At 47.0% G+C, this 27,128-nt stretch overlaps 2 protein-coding genes across 6 annotated transcripts in view; one reads left to right on the forward strand and one right to left on the reverse strand.

The window, feature by feature from the left end:
* Positions 1 to 2,265: 2,265 nt before the first annotated feature.
* KLHDC2 (kelch domain containing 2) lies at positions 2,266 to 23,783 on the forward strand. Of its 4 annotated transcripts, none has more exons than XM_081876427.1 (14): positions 2,266 to 2,348; positions 6,704 to 6,915; positions 9,149 to 9,228; positions 10,809 to 10,926; positions 11,551 to 11,666; positions 12,931 to 13,012; positions 14,264 to 14,347; positions 15,094 to 15,174; positions 15,265 to 15,323; positions 16,582 to 16,691; positions 18,004 to 18,076; positions 20,512 to 20,599; positions 21,941 to 21,993; positions 23,372 to 23,783. In XM_081876427.1, the coding sequence occupies exons 2-14, from the start codon at positions 6,724 to 6,726 to the stop codon at positions 23,493 to 23,495; spliced, it is 1,260 nt and encodes a 419-aa protein (XP_081732553.1). In that variant the 5' UTR covers positions 2,266 to 2,348; positions 6,704 to 6,723; the 3' UTR covers positions 23,496 to 23,783. The 4 variants fall into 4 exon arrangements, with proteins under 4 accessions (XP_081732553.1, XP_081732555.1, XP_081732554.1 ...); XM_081876429.1 differs by having other exon boundaries at positions 2,287 to 2,348; positions 6,722 to 6,915; XM_081876428.1 differs by having other exon boundaries at positions 2,341 to 2,464.
* A 660-nt stretch (positions 23,784 to 24,443) lies between these two features.
* Positions 24,444 to 27,128, reverse strand: part of NEMF (nuclear export mediator factor) — a 36,687-nt gene continuing 34,002 nt past the window's right edge. For both annotated transcript variants that reach the window (XM_081875868.1, XM_081875867.1), the window contains 4 exons: positions 26,351 to 26,457; positions 26,213 to 26,256; positions 25,056 to 25,135; positions 24,444 to 24,873 (listed from right to left, as the gene is read on the reverse strand). In XM_081875868.1, the coding sequence (XP_081731994.1) occupies positions 24,796 to 24,873; positions 25,056 to 25,135; positions 26,213 to 26,256; positions 26,351 to 26,457 (309 nt within the window). In that variant the 3' untranslated portion in view covers positions 24,444 to 24,795. The remainder of the gene's footprint in view (positions 24,874 to 25,055; positions 25,136 to 26,212; positions 26,257 to 26,350; positions 26,458 to 27,128) is intronic.

A 27,128-nucleotide genomic window follows, 5' to 3' on the forward strand; every position in this document is an offset into this window, starting at 1 on the left:
CGATCTTGTTTCTGTTATACAATTATATACAGTAATCCTGTTTACCGATAGCAAATTTAGGATTATTATGGGGCTGAAACCACACCATGCACACCAGCAAGTTGTCAGCAGGTATACGGTCACCCTACAGTTTTGCAGAAGTACCCACACCACCACTCTCAAGAAGCTTTAGGGAAGACCGTCGCACAGACAGACCATTGGGCATGTTCAGTGGCCATAGAAGACTGTTAGGGGACAGAGAAATGGAAAACCAAGGGGAAGAAGGGAAAGGAATGGAGCATTCCACACTGCAACAACATTTTATTAGTTTGGAAACAAATGAAAGCGGCTTCTTATTTACGGTATTAAATTTGTATACGGCTCTTCATCTGAAGATCCCAAGGTGGTTCACAACACAACAGAAAAATACAAAATAAGAACACAAAGTACAAAACAGCAATACAGTACAAAAACAAATAACCCTCCCATAAAATGAGCTGCACACTGTGGCAGGGGTATAGTCAAGGAATTCAGAAGCGCATAGTTTATAGAAGGAAAGGAAATCACACTTAAAAACAACATCGTTGCCTGTCAGTTTACAGAATGGCAATTGAGTGGGGGTTAGGGGTCCAGGTAAGTCAGGTAGACAGTGAATCTAGCAGTTGAAGTGGATGGTTGAGAGCAGAAGGTTCTGTGTGTCCACCGAAAACTAAATTCACACCCCAAGGAAAATGGAGGGAAGAGGATACGAGGCTGCACAATTTTAGTCACTTGAATACTCGAGCAGAAGGTTTAGAATCCAGGCCCCCTTCTCGGTGCCTATGAGTCATCATAACCCCTCATTAACCGACAGCCCTTTCACTTTCCAGAGTGGATGCACAAGAAACCCAAGGAACGGACAGCACTGCTCTGCAAAACAGCTTGCATCTCAATCCTCTGCGTGTGCAGACAGACGAGAATCAGTGTGAAGCACTGTTGGGGTTAGGATGCGGGTTCAAATCCTGGGAGACCTGCTTGGGCGAGCCACTGGCTCTCGGGTGTAACCTACCTCACAGGGTTGTTGGGAGGACAGCATGGGGGGGGCGAAGCAAAAATGGGTTGGATTCTCATCACCATTCTTCATTGGAGGTTTTAAAAAAACAAAGCTGGATGGCCCCCAATTAGGGAATCTTCACCTACGATTCCTGCATTGCAGGGGGGAGTAAACTAGATGGCCCCGGGGGGACCCTTTCAACTTTACAATTCTATGATTCCCTGCATGAGCAACACATAAGTCATGGATGCTTTCGTTGGGACTCCTGCATTGCAGGGGGTTGGATTAGATGACCTTTGGGTTCCCCTGTTGTTTAGTCGTGTCCGACTCTTCGTGACCCCCTGGACCAGAGCACGCCAGGCACTCCTGTCTTCCGCTGCCTCCCGCAGTTTGGTCAAACTCATGCTGGTAGCTTCGAGAACACTGTCCCACCATCTCGTCCTCTGTCGTCCCCTTCTCCTTGCGCCCTCCATCTTTCCCAGCATCAGGGTCTTTTCCAGGGAGTCTTCTCTTCTCATGTGGTGGCCAAAGTCTTGGAGCCTCAGCTTCAGGATCTCTCCTTCTAGTGAGAACTCAGGGTTGATTTCCTTCAGAATGGAGAGGTTGGATCTTCTTGCAGTCCATGGGACTCTCCAGAGTCTCCTCCAGCACCAGAATTCAAAAGCATCCATTCTTTGGCGATCAGCCTTCTTCCATACATCACTACTGGGAAAACCATGGCTTTAACTATACGGACCTTTGTTGGCAAGGCGATGTCTCTGCTTTTTAAGATGCTGTCCAGGTTTGTCTTTGCTTTTCTCCCAAGATTGGGTTCCCTTACCATTGTATGATTCTACCATTCTCCCCCCCCCTTTAACCTGCCTCCCTCTGAGCAAGGGGAACACACCACTCTCATCTAGAAGCCCCCTTGAAGTCCCTGGGTAGAAATGATGATGATGATGATGATGATGATGATAATAATAAATTTTTATTTATTCCCCGCCCTCCCCAGCCAAGACCGGGCTCAGGGCGGCTGTCAACCAATAATAAAAACAAGCTGATGAAAATACAATTTAAAAGATTAAGATGCAACATTAAAATATGTCCTTCCAACGACCACAGCGGCCACTCTCGGCCACCCCTGCAAGGTAGACCAGTGGCAATCAATCTAACGCTCTCTAGGGTGCCGTTCCCCTCCTTCCCTGCAGGGGGAGCAAGACCGCGGCGGACGCTCTGTCCCGATCTCTCGCCTCCTCCGCTGACGACAGAAGGGGCGGAGCTTCCGCTGGGGCAGGAAGGCAGGCCGGATATCCGCCGGCACCGGCGGATGTTGACATTGTGAGCGGACCCCGCTAAGGTAAGTCGAGAGGGGAGAAGGGGGCGCCTTCCGTTGAGCCCGGCAGGGGAGGCGGGCGAAAGTTTCCTACCCCCCCCGCCTTCTTCAGTGGCTCCTTCCTCCTCCTGCAGAATAAGGTGACTGAATGGGCTGCACCACTGCAGGCTGGGGGGTGTCTCTTTTTTGGGGGGGGGGTTCACCTTTTAGGAAGCTCCCCCCCCCCAGTTAAAAAGGAAAGTGGCTGGAGAAACCCAGCCAGATGGGCGGGGTATAAATGATAAAATATTATTATTATTATTATTACCCTGCAAGGGTAATATTATTATTAGTATTAGTAGTAATAGTAATACCCTGCTCTTGTAGCCCCCCAAATAGATTACAGCAATCTACTCTTTGGGGGCCTAAAGCAGGCATAGGCAAACTTGGCCCTCCAGATATTTTTGAGACTACAATTCCCATCATCCCTGACCATTGGTCCTGTTAGCGAGGGATGATGGGAGTTGTAGTGCCAAAACAGCTGATGGGCCGAGTTTGCCTGTGCCTGGACTAGCCCATCAGGCAGAAACCGTCATTTCATGTACTGCATAATAATTTATAATAATAAATTATAAGAGAGCCAGTGTGGTGTAGTGGTTAAGAGCGGTGGACTCGTAATCTGGGGAACCGGGTTCGCTTCCCCGCTCCTCCACCTGCAGCTGCTGGGTGACCTTGGGCCAGTCACACTTCTCTGAAGTCTCTCAGCCCCACTCACCTCACAGAGTGTTTGTTGTGGGGGAGGAAGGGAAAGGAGAATGTCAGCCGCTTTGAGACTCCTTAAAGGGAGTGAAAGGCGGGATATCAAATCCAAACTCCTCTTCTTCTAATAATTATAATAATTTATTATTTATACCCCGCCCATCTGGCTGGGCTTCCCCAGCCACTGTGGGCGGCTTCCAACAAAACACTAAAATACAATAACCTATTAAACATTAAAAGCTTCCCTGAACAGGGCTGCCTTCAGATGTCTTCTAAACGTCAGATGGTTGTTTGTTTCTTTGACATCTGCTGGGAGGGCGTTCCACAGGGCGGGCGCCACCACTGAGAAGGCCCTCTGCCTGGTTCCCTGTAACTTGGTTTCTCGCAGGGAGGGAACCGCCAGAAGGCCCTCGGCGCTGGACCTCAGTGTCTGGGCAGAACGATGGGGGTGGAGACGCTCCTTCAGGTATACTGCATTCCTATCCCATCCTTTTTACCTCCAAGGAGCTTGAAAGTGGAGGGCAGGGTTCTGCTCACCCCCCTCCCCTCATTTCACCCCCAAGACAGCCCTGCGAGGTAGGGGAGCAATTGGTTCTTTATTTCATTTGCTTACCGCCTGTAGATCTCTGGGTGGTTCGCAGCATCAAGATACAAGATAAAAGCACAAAATGCATAATAACAACATCAACAACAAGCCCCTTTCCCCCAACCCTCACCCTTTATTGGGTATTGGTGGTGGGTGTTGTTATGTATTTTGTTTTTTTATACTGTAAACCACTCTGCGGATCTTCCAGTGGAGGGCGGCATGTGTATTTAATAAATACGTAAGATAAATAGGCTGAGAGGGAGAGCGACTGCCCCACAAGGTCACCCAGTGAGCTCCATGGCTGAGCGTGGAATTGGAACCCATGTCCCCCAGGCCCTAGTCACACACTCTGAACCATGACTATGCCATCCTCTCTGTTTCCTATTATTTCCAGTCTTAAATCCAGTTCGCCACAATTCCACATCTGGTCAGACTTGCGGGGTTGTTTGTTGATTGCATTTATATTCCACCTTTACCTCCAAGGAGTTCAGAGTGGGATACGTGGTTCTCACCCCTCCTCATTTAATCCCCACAACAACTCTGTGAGGTAGGTTAGCCTGAGAGGCGGTATTGGCTGACCCACGAGATCACCCCAAGTAAGCTTCATGTGGTCTAGTGGGCATTTGAACCCTGCTATCTCAAGTCCTAGTATGATACTCCAACCACTACACCATGCTGCTTTTCCAGGGTTTCTAGCCCTGATCCCCGTTGTGCTAGTTTTATATAGCAACCCCTCATTTTTTCTTTCAATGAATAATGTGTAGGGCACCCTTCAAAACTGTCATTTCCCCTCACTGGCTGCAGCACAACCCATCCCACCCCTTGAAGGAATCTACCTCCGTATGTTGCTGCAAAGGGGTCTGAGCCATAGCTCAGTGGTCCAGCACCTGCTTTGGCAGAAGGGCCTAGATTCAGTCCCTAGCATCTCTAGATACCTCCAGATTCCTGCCTGAAAAGCCCAGAAAGATCCTGCAAGCCAGTGCTGGAGATTATAATGAGTCATTCTACTGGTCTGACACTTATATAAGGCAAATTCCTATGTGTCCATGTTGTTATGACTGGACCATTGAGTACAGATGCAAAGTGGTCATGAGGCAGTGCCATGTGTCCAGCCCAGATTCCTGACCAGGTGCAGAGGAGCTTTAAAAAGCTCTGAGAAGTTTGAAGAAGGGACTGGGGAACCTTCCTGTCTATCTGCGCCTTTAAATGTCAAACGCTTTGCAGCCACTTAAGCTGTGATTTTGATCATCTTCTGTTTTGTCTAGCAAGAAATCCTTTTAAACTGCCTTTAAACAGCCTTCAGCATTTCAGGCTCCAGGTACTGTCATCTAGCAGCTAAGCCTTGGGATGTCCAAATGACTAGGAAAGGTAGCCAAGAGCCAATTCTTCTTTTCCGGCTGCCTGCTCCTCCTTCTGCTTCCCTGGCCAAGACCTTCAGGGCTGGCATTTCCCAGAGAGCTTTTAAAGACATCCTTGAGATGCTGAGCTTGGCTGTGGGTGAGACTACTAGGCCATGGAGCTTGTTTTTCCTGCTCTGGTTGGCTGAGTTAAGACCTTTATTTGCACTCAACATTGAGGTCATCTTCACAGAGTGAGCTTGGAGAGGAACGGGTGGGCTCTCTTACAGTTTTTCAGGACGCTTCCAGATTGTCAGTATGTTACGGGACAGATTTGAGTGCATACCAGGAAGTTTGGATTTGTGCAATTAAATTGAATTAAAGCACTCTGTTGCCAGTCCAGAGCAACAAATCTAGTTGTTGTATTTTTGTGAGGAGGAAAATGACAGAGGAATGCACCGAAAAGTGAGGAATGAGTGAATGGTTAATGGAAAGATGTGTACACACTCCACAAGCAAATTGAGACGAATGCTCAAGAAATGGGTTACTTGAAGGAGATCTTAGTTTGTGAAAAGGCATCTCTCCCTTGGGGGCTTACCTTTGAGGTGTCTGGTTTCTCAATTTGAGAATAGGATGCTGGACAAGGTGGGGCCCCTTGGACCTCATCCAGCAGCCAGGTTCTTCTTATAGGACTGTGAGAAGATGCTTTATACTGTCACCTTCCGCGTGAAAAGCAAATGGCCTAATCCTGGAGCGCTAAGTATGTCCCTAGCTGCTTTTCCGTTGTGGCTGATGGAGAGGTCTGCGTAATTTGGAAGTGCCGTGCCTCTAAAAGACCACAGCGTGGCTAGGAAGTGACAAAAGAACTCAGCGAGCTAAAAACAGACATCCCAGAGACCAAGGTTCATCTGTGCACAATAGCTAAGAGGTGTTTCTCACAAGAAGTGACCCCTGCCAACCCTAGGAGCCAAGAGAAAAGAGCACACCGAGAACTCTGGCCAATATAAGTTTCAAAAGAGGGAGTGGTCCCTACTCGCAAATCGATAGTCAATTGTAACAAAAACTAACCCATTCAAAAGTATGTATTCTGACAAGGTTTACAAACTCAAACAGAGGTTACATACTCAAACTCATAAGGATATGTATAACACAATAATTTGTTACAGTATTAAAAATAAGAGTTTATGAGTAGAGATAAGTTCATGTTAGTCCATAGTAAGATTTAACATGAAGATCCTAGTTTCAGTCATTGAGCATAAACGCATAAACTCTTATTTTTAATACTGTGACGAATTATTGTGTTATACATATCCTTATGAGTTTGAGTTTCTAATCTCTGTTTGAGTTTGTAATCTCCATTTGAGTTTGTAATCCTTGTCAGAATACATACTTTTGAATGGATTAGTTTTTGTTACAATTGACTATTGATTTGCGAGAAAGGACCACTCCCACTTTTGAAACTTATATTGGCCAGAGTTCTTGGTGTGCTATTTTCTCTTGGTATATTTAATAACAAGAACTCCCAACTTATTTAACCCGAGGAGCCAGCCAAAAGAAAACAAGAGATTTTCAGAGACTGGCAGAAGTGTCTCTTGCCCCTCGCTGAGTCCTCTTGCCCCCGGGCAAAGGAAACAGCTCTGAGTGTGGCTTTTTCTCCATCCTGTTTTGGCTAAGCACAATTTTGAAAGCTTTTCTTCCTCTTTGTGCCCTTCTTGAAGGAGACTATCCTGTTATAGGCATGGCAGATGACAATGAAGAGTTGCCGGTGGATGAGGATCTGCCGGAGGATGAAGATTTGCCGGCGGATGAAGAGATTCCCGGGCCAGCAGAGGACAGCTTGGAGCACCTAGAGAATGGCAGTCCTGCCGAACGGAGTGGCCACGTGGCAGTCAGCGACGGGCAGTGCATGTTCGTTTGGGGCGGGTATAAGGTGAGCAGCAAAAAAAGACTCTTTATTTGGCAAAGGCAGGACAAGAAGAGGTGGAGGCCTTGTTCCCTCCATCACAGAGGGCTGGAGAAGATGCACCTGCTTAAAATGTGTGTAACCATGTTGTAATAATTTACCATATTTTTCGCCCCATAGGGCTCACCGGACCATAGGCGCACCTAGTTTTTCGGGGGGGGGGGAGGAAATAAAGAAAAAAAAATTCCCCCCAGGCACGGGGCTGGGGCGGGGGAAGCCCGAGCTTCTCCCAACCCCAGCCCCCAGAACAGGCTGCTATCCGCAAGCTTAGGGAGCCCGGCGGGAAGTCACGCCGGTCTCCCCAGGCTTGCGGATATCTGCTCGAAGCCCGGAGCACGCGCCCCAGGCTTCGGGGTGCAGGAAGCTGTCCGCAAGCCTTGGGAGCCCAGTGCGACTTCCCGCTGGGCTCCCACGGCTTGCGGAGAGCTGCCCGAAGCCCGAGGTGCGCTCTGCTGCGCACCCCGGGCTTCAGGATGCAGGCATCTCTCCGCAAACCTGGGAGCCTGGTGGGAACTCCTGCGGGCTCCGAAGGCTTGCGGATAGCCGCCTGAAGCCTGGAGAGCGAGAGGGGTCTGCATTCGCCCCATAGGACGCACACACATTTCCCCTTCATTTTTGGAGGGGAAAAAGTGCGTCCTATAGGGCAAAAATACGGTAATTGATGTGTTGCCTTATATTTGAAGGTCTCAAGGGACGTTGTGGGATGTGATGCCATTATTATTACTTTATTTGTACATTGTGTTATGCCCCAAAGATCTCAAGGGATGTATTAAGTACAGTCATACCTCATGTTACGTTTGCTTTAGGTTGAGCGTTTTCAGGTTGCGTCCTGCGGCGACCCAGAATTACCAGAAAGGCTTTCTTCTGGGTTTCGTCGCTCGCACATGCGCAGACGCGCAAAATGACATCATGCACAGAAGCGGCGAATCGCGACCCGCAGGCGCGGGTTGCGTTCCTTTCAGGTTGCGAACGAGCCTCCAGAACGGACCCCGTTTTGCAACCAGAGGTACCACTGTACAGGATTAGGATGATGATAGTGACATGGTGGACTTGATTTAAATCAAATCGATTTAAATCACTAGTCAGTAAGACTTAATTTAAGTCAATAGTCAGTAAGACTTGATTTACATCTTTTTTTTTTACATAAAGACTCCTTCTTGCTGGTATAATCTTAATATTTACAACCAGAGGAAGGTTTCATTTTGGAATAATAAATTTTCAGAGTAGTTTTTACAGTTATATCAAAAAATATACTATATTATTAGAAATAGATTGACAGATTATTATGAAATTATTGTGAGATTTAATAAGTTAACTTGATATTTGGACAACTTTTCTTTATTGGAAGGAGAAAAATAATTGTTTCCTTAATAACAATTTAAACAATTTATTTAATTTAAAAAATAACATTATAGGATATGCATCCATGTTTGTTAACTGATGTGGTTAAACGATTTAAAAAAAACCTTTGAGTTTTAACATACATGAAAACTTAAAACAAATCCTTATTTCCTGATGAATAGTCTTTGTACTATAATGTAACTTAAATAGAAAACTCTCTTTAGAAAGATTTTTCCTCCAAAAGCATTTTATTTTAAAAATCTAATTTAAATTTAAAAAATCTGATTGAAATAAAACAAAAAATCGATATTTTTTAATATATATTTTTTAAAACATTGATTTTTATCCACCCTGAATAGTGATAATTTATTTGTACCCCACCCATCTGACCTCTTCTGCTGTTCTCCTTCCTTGGAGGTTTTCAGGCAGAGCTTGGATGGCCATCTGTCATGGATGCTTTAGCTGAGATTCCTGCATTGCAGGGGGTTGGACTAGATGGCCCTTGGGGTCCCCTCCAACTCTACAATTCTATGACATGGGGCTGGGGTTGGTCCTGGCTTAGTCACGATCCTCTGCCTGTAGAAAAATGCTCCCTGTGGATTAATCAGAATGTCATTCGAAGAAACAGACTATAAATTAAATAGATAAATAAATGGGGCTCACAGTCTTGCCCTGGAATATCCCACATTTTTATACCCAAGTTGGCCATGATTCTCAAAATACAGACATTTGGGTGGAAATGGAGGGTGGGGTGTTCTTTAGACTATTGGCATAAAGAGAGAAGCAGATGGTGCTTTTGAATTAATCGTTCCATTTAATAATGGGAGTGTTTCCCCCCTTTCCTTCTTTCCTGCTTCAGAATGCTCAAGTGAGAGGATTCTACGACTTTTACCTGCCCCGAGATGAAATCTGGATATACAACATGGAAACTGGAAGATGGTAAATTATATCTTGAGTGCCTCCTATCTCCCCACCAACACCAAAAAATACCTCCAACCATGATCACGTTTTGTTAGAGCAGTAGAATTCATTCATTCATACATACATACCCCTCCCACCTGGCTGCTCTGGGCAGCTTCCAGCAGAATATTAAAATACAATAGTCTATTAAACATTAAAAGCTTCCTTAAACAGGGCTGCCTTCAGATGTCTTCTAAAAGTCTGGTAGTTGTTTATTTCTTTGACATCTGATGGGAGGCTGTTCCACAGGGCGGGTGCCACTATTTCTCACAGGGAGGGAACCACCAGAAGGCCCTCGGAGCTGGACCTCAGTAGCTGAGCAATGGGGGTGGAGACACTCCTTCAGGTATACTGGGCCAAGGCCGTTTAGGGCTTTAAAGGTCAGCACCAACGCTTTGAATTATGCTCGGAAACATACAGTCGTACCTTGGAAGTCGAACGGAATCCATTCTGGAAGTCCGTTCAACTTCCAAAAGGTTGAGAAACCAAAGCACAGCTTCTGATTTCCTGGCTTCTGATTTCTTTCAGAAGTTGTGGATGCCCCATCAGACGTTCGGGTTCCAAAGAACGTTCGCAAACCGGAACACTCACTTCCGGGTTTGCATCGTTCGGGAGCCAAAGCGTTTGACTTGCGACTGTACTTCCATGTCCTTCAGGTTTTTTTTAGTTTGTTTTATTTTTCAACCCACCCTTTCTAGATGGCTCAAGGCAGATAAGACAAAATGTGCATTGACCCTTTGGTTAGTGAGTCTTCTGATCCGCTTTGCGGAAAGCAAGATGGGGAGAGTTGCCTTCCTCTGTTGGATTTCTTGGAATCCACAGAAGTTTTCAGTACCATCATCCCTGATGGATCCTCCTAGTCAGGTTGTCTTGAGTTGAGTGCTGGAGGTACTGCCTAGAGATGGTTCCTCTCCTTACGTAGATGCCTGATTCCAGAAGGTGGTGCCAGTGTTTTTCCACTAGGTTTTATGCTTGGGGATCCTACTGTTTTATAACATGTGCATGAATCCATTGAGAATGTTCATGTGGCGCTTCAGATTGAAGTGTCATCAGTTTGGGGAGGTGATGGGAGCTCTGAATCGGCTTGTAAGTACCACACTAGGTAAAGGTAAAGGGACCCCTGACCATTAGGTCCAGTCATGACCGACTCTGGGGTTGCGGTGCTCATCTCGTTTTATTGGCTGAGGGAGCCGGCGTCAGCTTCCGGGTCATGTGGCCAGCATGACTAAGCCGCTTCTGCAAACCAGAGCAGCGCACGGAAATGCCGTTTACCTTCCCGCCAGAGTGGTACCTATTCATCTACTTGCACTTCAATGTGCTTTTGAACTGCTAGGTTGGCAGGAGCAGGGACCGAGCAACGGGAGCTCACCCCATCGTGAGGATTCGAACTGCTGACCTTCTGATCGGCAAGTCCTAGGCTCTGTGGTTTTACCCACAGCGCCACCCGCGTCCCTAAAGTAGCGCACTAAGTTATACCAAAAGCTATAAACGATAGATAAGCATGAGAAAGGAAAGCTTCCTTGTTCAACTCAGAGGTTTTTCTGCCCCTGCCTTACCAGGACAAAGCACAGAACGGCTGGAGATGTTCCCCCTTCCATGTCAGGGAGCTGCGCCATCTGTATGGACAGAGTCTTGTACCTGTTTGGAGGGCACCACGCACGCGGCAACACAAACAAGGTCAGTCCTCAAATTTCCCAGTTTGGGTGGGGAGACTCGCCCCCTTTTTTTGCCTTTGTTTTGGAGCCAGAAAACTACAGTATCCAAAACCCCCACACTATCTGACATCAGATCCATCCCATGTTGCCCGACAGGCCAAATTAAGATCTTAAAGGTAAAGGACCCCTGGATGGTTAAGTCCAGGCAAAGGTGACTATGGGGTGCGGGCCTCATCTCCGCTTTCAGGCCAAGGGAACTGGCGTTTGTCCACAGACAGTTTTCCGGTCATGTGGCCAGCAGGACTAAACCGCTTCTGGTGCAACAAAAAACTGTGACGGAAACCAGAGCGCACGGAAATGCCATTTACCTTCCTGCCACAGCAGTACCTATTTATCTACTTGCACTGGCGTGCTTTCGAACTGCTAGGTTGGCAGGAGCTGGGACAGAGCAACGGGAGCTCATCCTGTTGTGAGGATTCAAACCGCCGACCTTCTGATCAGCAAGCCCAAGAGGCTCAGTGATTTAGACCACAGCGCCACCCACGTCCCTAAGATCTTTAAATCGACACAGAGCAGTCCAAATAATCAGGACTCCTTGGGGCCAATGAGCTGCACCTTTATAATCTGTTCCTTCATTTTCTTGCAGTTCTACATGCTTAATTCCAGGTCGAGTGACAAAGTGTTGCAGTGGGTCAGGGTGGAGTGCCAAGGCACCCCTCCGTCATCAAAAGACAAACTCGGCGTTTGGGTTTATAGAAACAAGTAAGTTTGTCGGCGTGAACCAGAGCCTGGTTGTTCTGGGGTCCCTTCTCTTTCCTGGAAATGATTGCGTGCTCTGCAGCCTCATTTGACTCAAAAAATAGTGGGTTTCCATGTTGCCTGTTCTCCAAAGTGTCTCTGTTACCTATTCATTGCTGTAATAGCACTCTTTGTATTTAATTTGTAATGTAATTTGGCCTAATTGGATTACAGTGGTGCCCCGCAAGACAAATGCCTCGCAAGACGGAAAACCCGCTAGACGAAAGGGTTTTCCGTTTTGGAGGTGCTTCGCAAAACGAATTTCCTATGGGCTTGCTTCGCAAGACGAAAATGTCTTGCGAGTTCCTGCGGGTTTTTTCCCCTCCCCCCCTTTTTCTAAGCCGCTAAGCCGCTTATCAGCTGATCCGCTAAGCCGCTTATCAGCTGATCCGCTAAGCCGCTTATCAGCTGAGCCGCTAAGCCGCTTATCAGCTGATCTGCTAAGCCGCTAATAGCGCTAAGCCGCTAATGGGCTTGCTTCGCAAGACGAAAAAACCGCAAGACGAAGAGACTTGCGGAACGGATTCTTTTCGTCTTGCGAGGCACCACTGTATGTTGGTTTTGTGTAAGCAACTGATAGCTTTTATATAAAAATAGGCAGCCTATGAATGTAATAAATGCACTTAATTGATGTTCCATGACGTCCTAAATATTAGAAGAAACTTGCAGCCAAATAGCATACAGGTTTGTGACCATGCAGAGTTAATGGTAATTTTCAGAGTAGAGTTAGCGACAGCAAGAGGGGGCGAGGAAACAAGCTAAGAAACTTTTCCGGCTAAAGTAGCAGCACAACTGGATGCCTCTTCCCTCCCCCATCCCCTGAAAAATAATGTTTTGTTGGCTTTATGTTTTTTTTCCTGAAACAGCAACAGCAAAGCACCTCAGACGCTGCTGACGCCCTGCTCTTGTCCTTTGGCACTTCTAACTGCCTTTGCGAACGATTATTTGCAAATTTAAGTGCAGTATGTAAAGGGAGAAGAAGAAGCTTATGGGTGCTCAGTTTCATTTAAATAAATCTACCTTTGTCCACCTGGTGCCCTGCAGACATGCTGGCTCAGCTTATGAAAGGCTAAAATAAATAATGGAATCTTTTCTCAGATATTCTGGCTTTTACTCTTTAAGTGGTGCTTTCTTGTAAATGGAAATCCATTACCGCGTATTACCGGGTCACTCTGATGATAGTTTATTCTTTTGTTTACCTGCCTTCCCTTCCCTTCTTTTTGAACAGGCTTATATTTTTTGGTGGCTACGGGTATTACCCTGAAGGGGAGCAGATTGGAAGGTTTGAGTTTGATGAAACCTCTTTTTGGGTAAGCCTTCTGCTTTTTGTGCACTGGAATCTCTTCTAGCTCAGGAGTGGCTCATTTACTAATTAATGCTCTTGTAGCCTTCCAAATAGATGATGATGATAATAATAATAATAATAATAATAATAATAATAATAATAATAATAATAATTTATTATTTATACCCCGCCCATCTGGCTGGGCTTCCCCAGCCACTCTGGGCGGCTTCCCAAAAATATTAAAATACTGTAACACTATAATACATACAAATAGATTACAGCAATCTACTCTTTGGGGGCCTAAAGCAGGCATAGGCAACCTGGGCCCTCCAGCTGTTTTGGGACTACAATTCCCATCATCCCTGACCACTGGTCCTGTTAGCTAGGGATCATGGGAGTTGTAGTCCCAAAAAGATCTGGAGGGCTGAGTTTGCCTATGCCTACCCTAAAGGCCTTAAAGACATTCTGGAAGTTGCAGATTGCTCAGGATGATGCTTCTTGGCTGTTGGCTGGAGCAGCAAGGAGGGGTTGTATCGGCCCCGTCCTGAAAGCTCTGCAGTGGCTGCACGTGATCAAAACCCCTAAGTGAATTAGGACCCAAAGAAACACTATCTCTCCCCGCCCCCTGCCATCCAACCTTTGCATTATGATCCACAGAGAATGCCCTGCTTGTAGTCACATCTGTGACACAAGACAGGGCCTTCTCGGTGGTGGCATCTCACCTGTGATTTCTATGGAGCCCCCTCCCAGGTGACAGCCGCTTGGCTCCCTCGGTACAAACATTCAAGCAAAAGCTAAAGGCACGTATATTTGCCCAGGCCTTTGGATCCATAAGTGGAATTTATTCTCGATATTTGCCACTGCTTATTTGATTCTGATTGTGGGGTTTTATTTTATTGGGTTTATCATTCTGTTGTTGCTGTTTTTATCTTGTTTCTTGCTGTGAGCTGCACTGTGCTTCCTAATTGAGGAAGGGCGAGGTATTAAAGCGTTAAATAAATAATACCAAAAATGCAGGGAGACGGCACATGAGGCCCCCAGAAAAACTGGCTTTCAGCTCCACCACCTTGAATACCTGCCCATATTTACCTGCTCTGTGGTCCTGCTCCTCCTGGGCGGTGGAGGCTGAAACTCACAGCTGTTCTAGAAGCCTCTTGCGCACATCACAGGAGGAACAGTGGCTGCGGGTAGTCAGATTTTTCTGCCCTAGTTAGCAAATGTTGAAACTGCTGCACGGAATGAGATTTTATCCATTGTCCCTGTTCTTGTCTAAAAGAATTCAGGTGTTCCCCGTGGGTGGAATGATCATGTTCACGTCCTGGACACAGACACCTTTACGTGGAGCCAGCCTGTAACCAAGGTAAAGTAGTGGACTTCCAAAATATGGCAATCGTACATTTTAAAAAAATTTATTATCCGGTAGGACCACCCATAATGATTAATATCAGCTGGTTCATTTCCACTGCCCATCAGATCCTAACAAATATCATCATCATCATCAATCTTTATTACGGTCCAGAGACCCAACAAATCATTACAAAACAGTACACAATTCATACAGCCTACCTCCAGGTTAAACAGGCATTTTGTTCAGAATATAGGGATTATTTGTTCTTGCAACCACCGATAAAAACTTTGCCACTGCTAATGTTCTAGCGTTTGTCCGGTCTTCCAATAGGAACCTGACATAGTGAGCCTCTGATTTTCCTGGGAAAGGTACCAGCAAGGGTAGTATCAGTTCAGCCCTGGCTTGCTCGTAATTCGCACAGTGCAACAAAATATGTTTTATGGAATTGATGTCTTGAGCACACGAGCAAAGTCTGTCCTGGTAGGGAACTCCTCTCAACCTGCCAGCCAACACTGCAGAGGGAAAGACATTTAGTCTGGCTTTGGTTAAAAGCCTTCGATAGTTAGGTACTGTCAGGTTTTTGATGTAAGATGTTAACTTAAAGACATGCCCATATTGTACTCCTACTGCCAGCTGACACGAATATAACCAGCAGCAGCAAGTTCCTGAAAAGTGGTCAGTGGCAGGAGATGGGAAGGAGATTTCGTAGAGCCCAAAGCAGGTAGTCTCTCACCTGTCCCCTCTTCTTCCCCCCGCAGGGTAAATCGCCATCGCCCCGAGCAGCCCACGCTTGTGCCACGGTTGGAAACAGAGGCTACGTCTTTGGAGGAAGATACCGAGTGAGTGCGAGAGCAGAGTGGGGACGCTGCTGCTGCCTTTCTGGAGTGCAGGTTTCACTAAACGCGTCCCTCTCTCCCTCTTTCCCTCAGGAGTCCAGGATGAACGATCTCTATTCCCTCAATCTGGACAAGTGGGAGTGGCATGAAATGTACGTAGGCTTCTGTCTCCCCTTGTCGGCGCAGGGAAGCTGATGCCGAGTGGGTGCTCTCCAAATCTTTTGGACTACAACTCCCATCAGTCCCAGCGAGCACTTTTGGGAGCCGGTGGGAATTGCAACTGGAGAGCACCGGGTTTCGTTTGCTATTCTTACTTCATTTATTGCGATTTATCCCCTGCCCTTCATCCTAAGGTCCCAGGGCAGGTTACAACAACTCACACAGTTCTAAAACAGTTCTGACTATATGGAACTGGCAGAGATGACCGGCAGAATCCGAGACCTGGGAGAAGAATTGGTGGAGGAGGATTGGAAGAAATTTAAGGACTATCTACAAAAATATTGTAAATTATACGAATGTTAAGAAAGATGTAAGATCTGTAATAAGATGGCTCCAACAAATTAGTAACAAAGAATATAAATTTAAACGTGACTGAAAGAAAAGACAAATTTTGGATAAATAATATGCTAGAATTAAGTTTTTTAAAAAAGAGTGATTTAAATTCTAAGATTTGAGATTTAATATTGGACAATTATATGATATAAACTGAGATTGACTCGTGACATGCAAAGCAAGATATGTCAAGCCTTGAATTGTTCTACAGGTGAAACTCTAAAAATTAGAATATCGTGGGAAAGTTCCTTTATTTCAGTAATTCAACTTAAAAGGTGAAACTAATACATGAGATTGACTCATGACATGCAAAGCGAGATATGTCAAGCCTTGATTTGTTATCATTGCTAAGATCATGGCGTACAGCTGATAAAAACCCCAAATGAACAATCTCAGAAAATTAGAATATTCAAGGAAATCAGCAAAACAAGGATTGCAAATGGAGCAAGATTGGACCTCTGAGAAGTAGAAGCCGATCTCGCTTTGCATGTCATGAGTCGATCTCATATATTAGTTTCACCTTTTAAGTTGAATTACTGAACTAAAGGAACTTTCCCATGATATTCTAATTTTTCAAGTTTCACCTGTACCTAAGTGGTTTGGAGCCCTCCCCTATTCCCATTTTTAGTTGGCCAGGAAAACTTGAAGCGTGGGTTGAGTACAGAAGCAGCCGGCCAAATCTTCTCCCAAAGCCTGACTTCATGGCCGGAGCAGCGAATCACCTGGATCAATGTCTCCAAAGTTTCCACAATCTCCCACCCCGGTCAGGAACAGGTTGCTTATAGTAAGATCAGACACTCCATTCCTGGCTGCTGTTTTGACAATGTCTTGTCAATCCCTTGTGTTTCCCCAACACAGAATCACGCAAGGCATCTGCCCGGTTGGCCGATCTTGGCATTCTCTAACCCCCGTTTCGTCTGACCATCTCTTCCTCTTTGGCGGGTTCACCACCGACAAGCAGCCTCTCAGTAAGTAAATCCCAGGAGAACTAAAAATAGCCTTTGGTTTAGACAGAAGAGCCTTTTCCGTAGAACTGGTTGGCGCTGGGTTTATTTTAGCCTTCATGGGATGATCCCAGAAGGTCCTTGCAATGGCTGCAGTTCAGGACCCAGTGGCATCTGGCGCTGCTGCTGTTAGTTGCCCACCCCTCTCAAAAACACTGGCTAGATTTAAAGCGGCTAAAAGGGTCACAAAACACAACAGGCTGGTGGGAAGTTGGGCTGATTGATACGGATCTCAAATAATACATAGTAGGGGTGGGGACATTGTAGGATGGGACCGTCAAAGTGCAAGTAGATAAATAGGTACCACTCTGGCGGGAAGGTAAACGGTGTTTCCGTGCGCTGCTCTGGTTCGCCAGAATCGGCTTAGTCCTGCTGGCCACATGACCTGGAAGCTGTACACCGGCTCCTTCGGCCAATAAAGCGAGATGAGCTCTGCAACCCTAGAGTCGGCCACAACTGGACCTAATGGTCAGGGGCCCCTTTACCCTTTACCTTTTGTTAAGTCCTGGCCAGCTTCAGAGGTCGGTGTTGGAATCTACCCTTCTTTCTTGACATATTTTATTTTATCAGATTTCTTACCTGCCCTTGATCACAAGGACTTGGGGCGGCACTTGGATGTGATGTATATTGGCTTGTGGCCTTCAGTTGGCAACAAACTCCCACCTCCTGAGCCGCACTCTGGCTTCAGCTGGTGAGCCTTGAACTTCTAGCAAGAAAACCAAAGTAGATCCGATAACTCTGAAGTCTTTCCTCCTTCCCTCTCGCCCTCCCACCCCCCACCTAGTACATCTGGTTTAAATTTGGCATCCTGAGAATCTTGGCTAACACTTTTCATTTAAAAAAAAAACAAACACCCCAAGTTTCTAGACCTCATGTTTGTAAAGAAAAAATGGAAACATCTCTGTGCCTTCTCACCATCACCACCAATGTTCCACGTGGATGTGTTTCATTGCACCAAAAAATAAAATAAAATAAAATAAAATAAAATAAAATAAAATAAAATAAAATAAAATAAAATAAAATAAAAGTACAGTGAATTGTTGGAGTTAAATGATTGTATGCAAAAACAATTAATTTAACCACAATTTAGGGGTTGGGGTGTCCTGATCCTCGTGTTTCCTATTTGCCTCTTGAGCCACTCATGGTAGTTGTAGGAAATGACGGCTTCAAGTGACCACCTGTGATTTCAAATTCTGGATCAAGTTGTGGCCAAGGACAGCTCCTTTTGCTAACACTCCAAACGCGCTCCCAACGAAAACCTTTCTGTTCCTTGCAGGTGACGCCTGGATCTATTGCATTAGTAAAAACGAGTGGATACAATTTGAGCACAATTATTCAGAGAAACCCCGGTAAGCAGTCCCACGCGCAGTAACAAACACTACTCTGAAGCTTCCACAGAACTCACCTCTCCTGGTCGTTGCTTTGCTTGCACTGATGGCTCTCTTTGGCTTCTACCTTCATGGCTGTTTAGATTTTGGGCCGCCTTTCAGCTCTTGCGCATAGCTGTCAACCGTCCCTTATTTGCTCACCCAATAAGGAGTCTAAGAACGACGGGGGGGTGGAGCTTGCATGCCTTGTGCTGATCAAATCGGCCGCCTTGCCTGGGGACTTGCCTTTGCTCAGTGCTTCGCAGCGGAGAGGTGATGGTGGTTTTCCTTGCTGCATCCCCTTTGCCGGGTTGCTGCGCTGTGGGAACCACCGCTTGAGGCTTCGTTTGGCTGCTGGCTGTGCTTTCTTTCTTTGGCTTGGAGGGGCTCAGAAGTTGAACATACCTGTGTTCTGAGAATCCCTTATTTTCGAGGCTGCTAATCCCTTATTTTCAAATCTGTAAGTTGACAGCTATGCTCTTGCGTTTTTTGAACTCAAGTAAGATTGGCTTTAGGGGGTGGAGGGCAGAGAAACCACTCCACCGTCTTGCATTTGACAGGGACAAATCCTGGATGAGAATATTGTCAGACAGCTGCAGCAATGCTGTCTGCAGCAGAAGTTTAGCGTCCAAGGGAAGCCATAGTGCCCCTCTATTCTGCCTTGGTCCGACCCCACCTGGAGTCCTGTGTCCAGTTCTGGGCGCCACAGTTTAAAAAGGATATCGACAAGCCGCAGTGTGTGCAGCCTCGAGATGATAAAGGGCCTGGAAACCAAGCCTTGGGAGAAACAGTAGAGGGAGTTTGGGATGTTTAGCCTGAAGAAGAGGAGATTGAGAAGTTGGATAGCCGTTGGTCAGGGATTCTTTAGCTGCGATTCCTGTGCTGCAGGAGATTGGATTTGGTGACCCTCTGGGGTCCCTTCTAACTCTACAATTCTATGATTTCCCCTGTGCATAATGGGCAGCGTGTCTAGGCCAGACTCTTCAGTTCCGGTAAACTCAGGCCAGTCTCCATTTGGCTGGCCTGCAAAGGGCTTCAAATGTCAGTCATTCTCTTGTTAGCATCCCAGAGAAGCCTGGCCTCAACTAGAGCCAGGGCTTTTTCGGCTGTGGCTCCAATCTGGTGGAACGCTCTGTCCCAAGAGACCAGGGCCCTGCGGGACTTGACATCTTTCCGCAGGGCCTGCAAGACAGAGCTGTTCCACTAGGCCTTTGGCCAAGGCACAGCCTGACCCCAATCTTCACAGAACTTTAGCTTAATGGTTGCCATCAATTTGAGTTGAATTCATTTTATAATGGAATGATTTTAGAATGTTGTACTGTTTTATTGTTGTTATGCGCCCTGAGCCCGGCTTCGGCTGGGGAGGGCGGGATATAAATAAAAATTTTTATTATTATTATTATTATTAAGCATAGCCACTTAGGTCTGTTTTTTTATTCTGTTTTTAAAAGCAATTTGACATTCTTGAATTTTGCCGCATGTTTGGGCAAAGGGGTCCAAATGGCTCGTCCGGCAGCCTTCCCACCTCAGGGTAAGAAACAAAGGAGTGTCTTTCAACAGGCCCTTACTTAAAGGAGTGGAGGGCGGATAAACCCTCCTGTCCAACCACTGACTTCTCTGGGCCACAAACAAGACAGTTTAAAAGCGACACAAAATGTTCAAAACCTCACAGAAATGGATAATCACAACAACAAAAATAGGGGAGATGAAAGCCGTATACAGCAGGAGAATTCCCTTGAGTTGCAGCCAAAGCTTTCTGCTGAATCTCCCGGCTGCCTGACCCCAGCTTGGCCCAGTAGACCTGAAGGAGTGTCTCTGGCCCAGACACTGAGGTCCAGTGCCGAAGGCCTTCTGGTGGTTCCCTCCCTGCGAGAAGCAAAGTTACAGGGAACCAGGCAGAGGGACTTCTCGGTAGTGGCACCCGCCCTGTGGAACGCCCTCCCACCAGATGTCAAAGAGATAAACAGCGGTTCAGGACCTGCTCTCGGACAGGAATGATCAAATTACTTTGATAGTGGCTAAATTTTTGAGTGCTGTCCATGTGGAAAGACTGGGCCATTATAGAGAGATTTAGTGGTTCTTGATTGGTCAGTGATGTGGTAGTGTTAGACTGTATTATGTATGCAAATTTTTATGCCGAATTCGTATTTTCCACAATCTGCATACGGTGTTTGTTTTATAATGGGTGGTTTGCTATGCCTAATAAAGGATTGATTGATAAACAAGTACCTGACATTTAGAAGACATCTGAAGGTAGCCCTGTTCGGGGAAGTTTTTAATGTGTGACATTTTGATGTATTTTTCATCTTTGTTGGAAGCCGCCCAGAGTGGCTGGGGAAACCCAGCCAGATGGGTGGGGTACAAATAAATCATCATCATCATCATCATTATTATTATTAATTTGTGTGATCTTACAGGCTCTGGCACACGGCGTGCACGAGCGACGAGGGAGAAGTGATTGTCTTTGGGGGCTGTGCCAACAATCTGCTTGCCCACCACAAAGCCGTAAGTCCTTGTTGTTGTTCTCAGGGCACCTGGGCACCAAGTCACAGCCCCCTTTGTAAAGCCCAGAGGCTGCCTGCTCCGTCATCGTTTGGGGGCAGAATTCCTGGCTTCACCCCCCCCCCGGCCCATTGCAAAGCAGTTCCACCTGCGTAGAGGCACCCCCTCTCATACACCTTTCAGTGCCGTGATTGCCAGCCATTGGGGCAGAAGAAGTGGTGCACATGACAATTATTTCTGGATTTGGTCATGGCAAAACGTTGGCATTCGGATTTTCCAGCGAGACCCACCGGATAAGCTGATTGACAGTGGGACAGTCTGCCTTGCGAGGTTGTGGACTTTCCTTCCTTGGAAACCTTTTAAGCAGAGGTTGGATGGCCATCTGTCATGGATCCTTTAGCTGAGATTCCTGCATTGCAGGGGGTGGACTGGATGACCCTTGGGGTCCCTTCCAATTCTATGAATCTATGATGATGGGTCTCGACTTGCTCCAACATGGCTGCCACCTCCTGGGCAGTTCCTCTGACCCCAGTCCAAGTCTGTGCAGAACTGGGAGGGAGCATTTTTCAGCCCAGGGGCCACATTCCTTTGGGGCAAGACTTCCGGGGGCCAGGGCCTGGAACACAACTCTCCATCTGGGCTAGCAAAATGCATTACCATGGGTCAAAGGAACACTCTAGCCAGGTGAAACCACTAGAGGAAGGAGCAGGCGAGGCATGTCTGAGTGCGCAGCCTCTGTAGAGTCCCGAGGGCCCGTTGCTGTTAATTAAATTTCTATATGACCCTTCATCTGAGGATCACAGGGCGGGTTACAATATAAAAGCACATTACAAGCCATCATAGCGAATAAAAACAGCATCTCCCTTACACACTCAGTTTAAAAGGCCATCAAGTTGTTTAATTAACCAAAGGCCTGAGCAAAGAGAATGTGTTTGCCCGGCACCTAAAGATATGCAACGAAGGCACCAGTTAAGGAAGCTTGGAGGGCAGGATTCGACTCCTGAGGGTCCCCATTCCTTGCGAATTCTGCCCTTGTGGTTCTCCCTGGTGACGGATTTCAAATACCCTGAAGTGGCAGTGTTATGTCTCCCAAGAGGGCAGACGTTACTCACCCGCTAGGGGATATTCCACCCCACCTGCCATTTTATCCTCAGAACCAGCTGGGGAATTAGGTTGGGCTGAGAGACTTCAGGGCTGGGCAAGGATTCGAACCCGGGTCTCTCTGGTCCAGGGCCAGCAATGTAGTCTCTACAGCTCCACACGGACCCTTTTGAATCGGGCTGAAGTCAAAGGTGCTTTTTTAATCATGAGATTTATACAAGCTGTTCTTTCTTTTTCTTTCAGGCACATAGTAATGAGATTCTTGTCTTTTCTCTTCAACCAAAATCCCTCGTAAGGTATATATTAAAGTGGGGGAAACCCACTAACTGCTTGTGCATTCTTGCAGTTACGGTTGGATATGCAACATGAGAAACTGCGGACTTTCATATGATATATGACGGGCTCAAGTCTCTTCCTGAGAAAAATAGGAGCAGAATTACTGTATTTTTCATTCTATAAGATGCACCAGACCACAAGACGCACCTAGTTTTTAGAGGAGGAAAACAAGAAAAAATATATTCTGAATCTCAGAAGCCAGAACAGCAAGAGGGATCGCTGCGCAGTGAAAGCAGCAATCCCTCTTGCTGTTCTGGCTTCTGGGATAGCTGCGCAGCCTGCATTCGCTCCATAAGACGCACACACATTTCCACTTACTTTTTAGGAGGGAAAAAGTGAGTCTTATAGAGCAAAAAATACGGTATTCTCGGAGTCAGAGAAACAACTTCTGTTGAGGTTTCCTCTCTAGGAATGGGTGACCATATGTCAACAAGATTTCGCCCCGTTTGTAAGCTCTGGGAAGTCAGTCAGCATTTGGCAGGTGCATTTCAACCTGCCAGTTGGGATAAGGACAGCTGCCCCTGTTGAATTTCTGCCTGCCTAAAAAGTAGGTCACCCAAGAAAGGAATGAGAAGTCTCCCCCGTCTCCAACTGTGCAGGGCCCATCCAGCCTGGCTCTGCTTTCTTAACAAGTAGTTTCACAGCCTGAATTATTCCTCTGAAAAGCTGGGAAGCAAATCTATTGCTGGGAAGGGTTCTGCTTTTAGAACACAGCCCCCTCTCCATCTCCCCACATAAACCCCTAAGCAGAGATTCCCAGAAGGCCAGCTGAGACTCATCGCAAGGTCAGGGGCTGGTTCCTTATGCATAAAGGTCACACCCAGCGAGTGATGGGAAGGGTTTAGCCAAGAGGATTAACCAAGAAAAAGGAAGGGAGGGCAGACCCACATGGATTGTTGGATAACACAGTGGGTCCCAAGGTGGGCACTACAAGGCAGGGGGGGTTCTGGAGGCGTTAACGACTATCAGACTTTGAAAAGCTAGTATCATTAAATCAAATTTGTCAGTTTCGTTGGATCAGATTCAGTAGTTTTAATTGGATTTTCAATAAATGTGCCATGACTTGTTAGTTTAGCATTGTGCCGTGTTAACCTCCCTTGGTGGGTTGTGCAAACAGTGCTTTTTGTAGAGTAAGGGGAGCTGGGGATGCATTAATGGAATCCGAGGGGATGGCGGCCCCCCAAATTTGGGAGCCACTGCTCTAGCAGAACCCTAGAAAGCCCAGTGGAGATGTGCCCCATGTTCTGTTGGCCATTGGGACTTGGTGGAGGGCAGGAGAGGAGCCTGGCGCAAATTCTCAGCCCCCTTTTTCTCCCCTCTCTTTTTCCCTTCCCACAGGCTGTGCCTGGAAGCCATCATGTGCTTCAAGGAGATCCTGGCTAGCTCCTGGCACTGCCTGCCCAAACACCTCCTCCACAGCCTCAACCAGCGCTTTGGGAGTAACAACACGTCTGGCTCCTAGGAGGACAGCAGCGAAGCACTTCCGCTGACGCCAGGCCCTCGGCTGGCCGTGCTGCGCATGAACAAGCCCTTCTTATATAAAGAGATGTAATAATTTGAACCATCCCGGTTTGGCAAAGTGTGTGTGACATTTGTATAGGTTAATCCCCCCCCCAAAAAAAACCTCTGCGTTGTAGGTAACGGCTTCTCTGCTTTGATCTTTCTTTTTCTGTTTGCATGTGAATGGCTTAGAGAGAGAACCTATTTTTGTGTAAAAATTTGTTTGCAATAAATGTATTTAATGCAAGGCATGAGGACGTCACTGCTTCACCTGCCCTCCAGAGCGATTCCTGGGAAGGGCTTCCCGCTGGCTTAAAAGCAATGGGGCTGTAGCCCTTGAAAGAAAACAGATCAGCAGAGGAAACTGAACCCTCTGTATTGTTAGTGCTGCGTTTAAGGCGGAAGAAAAAGCAGCGGTGGACTTTGGGACAGTTGCAGCTGTTATTTCCATCAGGGAAAATCGCTCCATAGTCTGTAGCTCCTTGAACCTGCTCAGCTACTTCTGTCAGGCACTAGATCACAAAAGATCTGATAGCCAGCTTCAAGTATCTGAAGGGGTGTCCCATGGGACGAAGAGCAAGCTGGCTTCCTGCTTCTCCGGAGGGCAGAAACCAAACCAATGGATTCAAATGACAAGAAGGGAGATTCCGACAAAATATAAAGAAGAACTTTCTGGCAGTTAGAGCTGTTCAATGGTGGAATGAATATGTTGGTGTGTAAACAGGTGTAACTAGAGCTAATGTGTATTTTAGAAGGGGATTTCCCTCTCCCTAATGGTTTTTTTGACTTCATTTCTCAACATCAGCCCACACAGGAAAACTAAACCAATGAAATGCAAGGTCCTCTCAGTGTTGCTAAACGCACCCTCTTATTTCAAACCTAACTCAATCCATTTGGGAGGAGACAAGCAGGGGACTGAGGCCTTTAATAAGCATCTCAGCAAGATGTCTCATAAGCAGCTTTCTGGACATTGTAGCAATATGAACATTCAAATCTGGAGTCTAAAACATGAGAAGGACTCGGGCCGTTAGGTAATACGGTAGACCATAACCTGCTTCCACGCATAGCTGTGATCTGAAAGCTGGAGCTAAGTTAACAGGATGTTCTGCTCTCACTTTGGCCAAATAAGTAACAGAAGTCATCAGTATCAGTCACACTTGTATTTGCAAAACTGGAAGGAGGCCCAGACAGGGAGGTCAGTTGTCACTCTTGGCAGTGGGTGAAGGCAGTCCAAGGCCGGCGGTGCTGTGAGCAGTGGCCCCTCACCTCTTTTTCAGGTTCAGGAGATTGGGGGCCGACACCTTCACTTTGCCCGGAATATTTCTGGACAGGTCTGTATCCTGTAGAAGAGAATCACACGATTCCATCTTGATCAGCTGTACATGCACAGAACAAAACCTTTGTTCTGTTAGCAGGAATCTTGGTTAGGAAAAAACCACACAAATTGGCTCCGAAAGCAGACGCCACCTGCTTTCAGCCAAAGCTGCAGGCCTGCCCCCTGCCCAGAGAGGGGGCTTCTTACCTTGACGCTGCGAAAGAGATCCTTCTCTCTCGGAGTCGCCTCCTTGGACTGCATGAAATTGTGCAGAGCCGTTTTTGCAGCTGTTGGAAAGACAGAAGGCACAGATTTATGTGGGGGCCATAAGCAGAGACAGAAATGTACCAGTTTGTTCACTTAGAACATCCTTGCTAGCAGGTTCACCGCGGCCACCACCCAACTGACGGATTACGAGCCTTTCTGCCCACCGTGGAAGTCAGTGGGCACATTGCAGGCCAAAGGGGGAAAAGCACCCCAAGCTTGCTTACCTGGAGATGATTCTCAAATCACTACAGAGGACAGGTGAGTGGTTGTTTGCAAGTCGGACAGATTTCTGGGCTACCCATCTTTCTACAGCAGTGAAAGGGAACCTCCAGATTTGCAGCCAAATGGGGCCCACCAGGCTTCCCCATTTGGCCCACAAGGCTGTTTGGGGGAAGTCAAGCCCACCTGATGCCAGACATGACTGACTGTTGGGTGTCTGGGGACACCGCAGAAGGGATTTTGCAGGTGGACAGGAAAACCAACCAGTCAATCATATGATGTGATAATGACATTGAGAGATTGGAGTGTAAGCATGAAATTCGGCCCCGAAGTTACCGTATTTTTCACTCTATAAGAGGCACTTGTGTGTGTATGCATCTTATGGAGCGAATGCAGACTGCGCGGCTAAGCCAGAAGCCAGAACAGCGAGAGGGATCGCCGCGCAGCGCTCCCTCTTGCTGTTCTAGCTTCTGGCTTAGCCCCTCTGTCCCTTCCCCCACCTCCTGGAAAAGCCCCCAAGAGCTGCACTCCCTTTAAAGAGCCACACGGAGCATGTGTGCGGCTCCTGGGGAAAAGCCCGCAAGTGCTTTTCGGCTCGTGAAAGGGAGTGCTGAGCAGAGCCTGGGATGCATGCAGGCTCTGCTCAGCACTCCCTTTAAAGAATATTTTTTCCTTGCATTCCCCCTCTAAAAACTAGGTGTGTCTTATGGTCAGGTGCGTCTTATGGAGCGAAAAATACGGTAAGAGGTCAAGCTGCCTCGTAACGCTCAAGTTTCCCGAGTGATGCTGCCCTGCGGAATTTGTGTGTGTGCCATTGAGCCACTGGCTAGAAGAACAAAAAGGAGCTGGAAAGAAACGCAACGGAGAATATACAATACCTTTGCCCTTCTTCTGTGTGCCAGGTGTCAGCTTGACTTTGTATCTTTAAAAAAAGAACAAGAACAAACACAGGGTTTAATCGGAGGCCCCTTTTACGAGGGGCAATGCCAAACGGGCCAAGAGTTGCTGCCACTCACTTGTGATTGGTCATGGTGGTGTAAGGGGCACAGAATGGGATGGCGAAGAGGAGAATGTCTTCCAGGTGGGGCTGCCCAGTCAGAGAATCATACAGCGTCTCTCCTTCCTGAAACAGAACAGAGATGGGAGCAGAGGCTGGGAAGGGAGGGGGGGGGCATGCCTGGTTCTGGGGGTTTTTCTGTGCTTTATCCTTTCAGGCAAATCCTTTAGACACACACACGCATTCAAACCAGCTTTCTTTGGGTAGAAACATGCAAACCACTCATGCTGGCTTGACAGAGATTTAATGGACTCTTCACAGTTTTAACTTTGTAATTCATTTCTTTTTGTATGTGCCGCACAATATTTTCAAATGGGGTGGTGGTGGTTTATACACTCTTTAAAGACTCCCCATTGGCCGTATGGATGTACACAAGTTTTCTTTATGGCCTTTTGCAGCCATTCCATATTTCACTCAAATGCTCCCATGTAAGGATCTTTTTTTAAAACTGACACTAAGCTATTTCCAGGGACACGGGTGGCGCTGTGGTCTAAACCACAGAGCCTAGGGCTTGCCGATCGGAAGGTCGGTGGTTCGAATCCCCGTGTGGGGGTGAGCTCCCATTGCTCGGTCCCTGCTCCTGTCAACCTAGCAGTTCGAAAGCACATCAAAGTGCAAGTAGATCAATAGGTAGCGCTCCAGCGGGAAGGTAAACGGCGTTTCCGTGCGCTGCTCTGGTTTGCCAGAAGCGGTTTAGTCATGCTGGCCACATGACCCGGAAGCTGTACGCCGGCTCC

Source organism: Podarcis erhardii, assembly GCF_964252035.2.
Source record: "Podarcis erhardii genome assembly, chromosome: 1".
In the NCBI taxonomy this organism is placed as follows: Eukaryota; Metazoa; Chordata; class Lepidosauria; order Squamata; family Lacertidae; genus Podarcis; species Podarcis erhardii.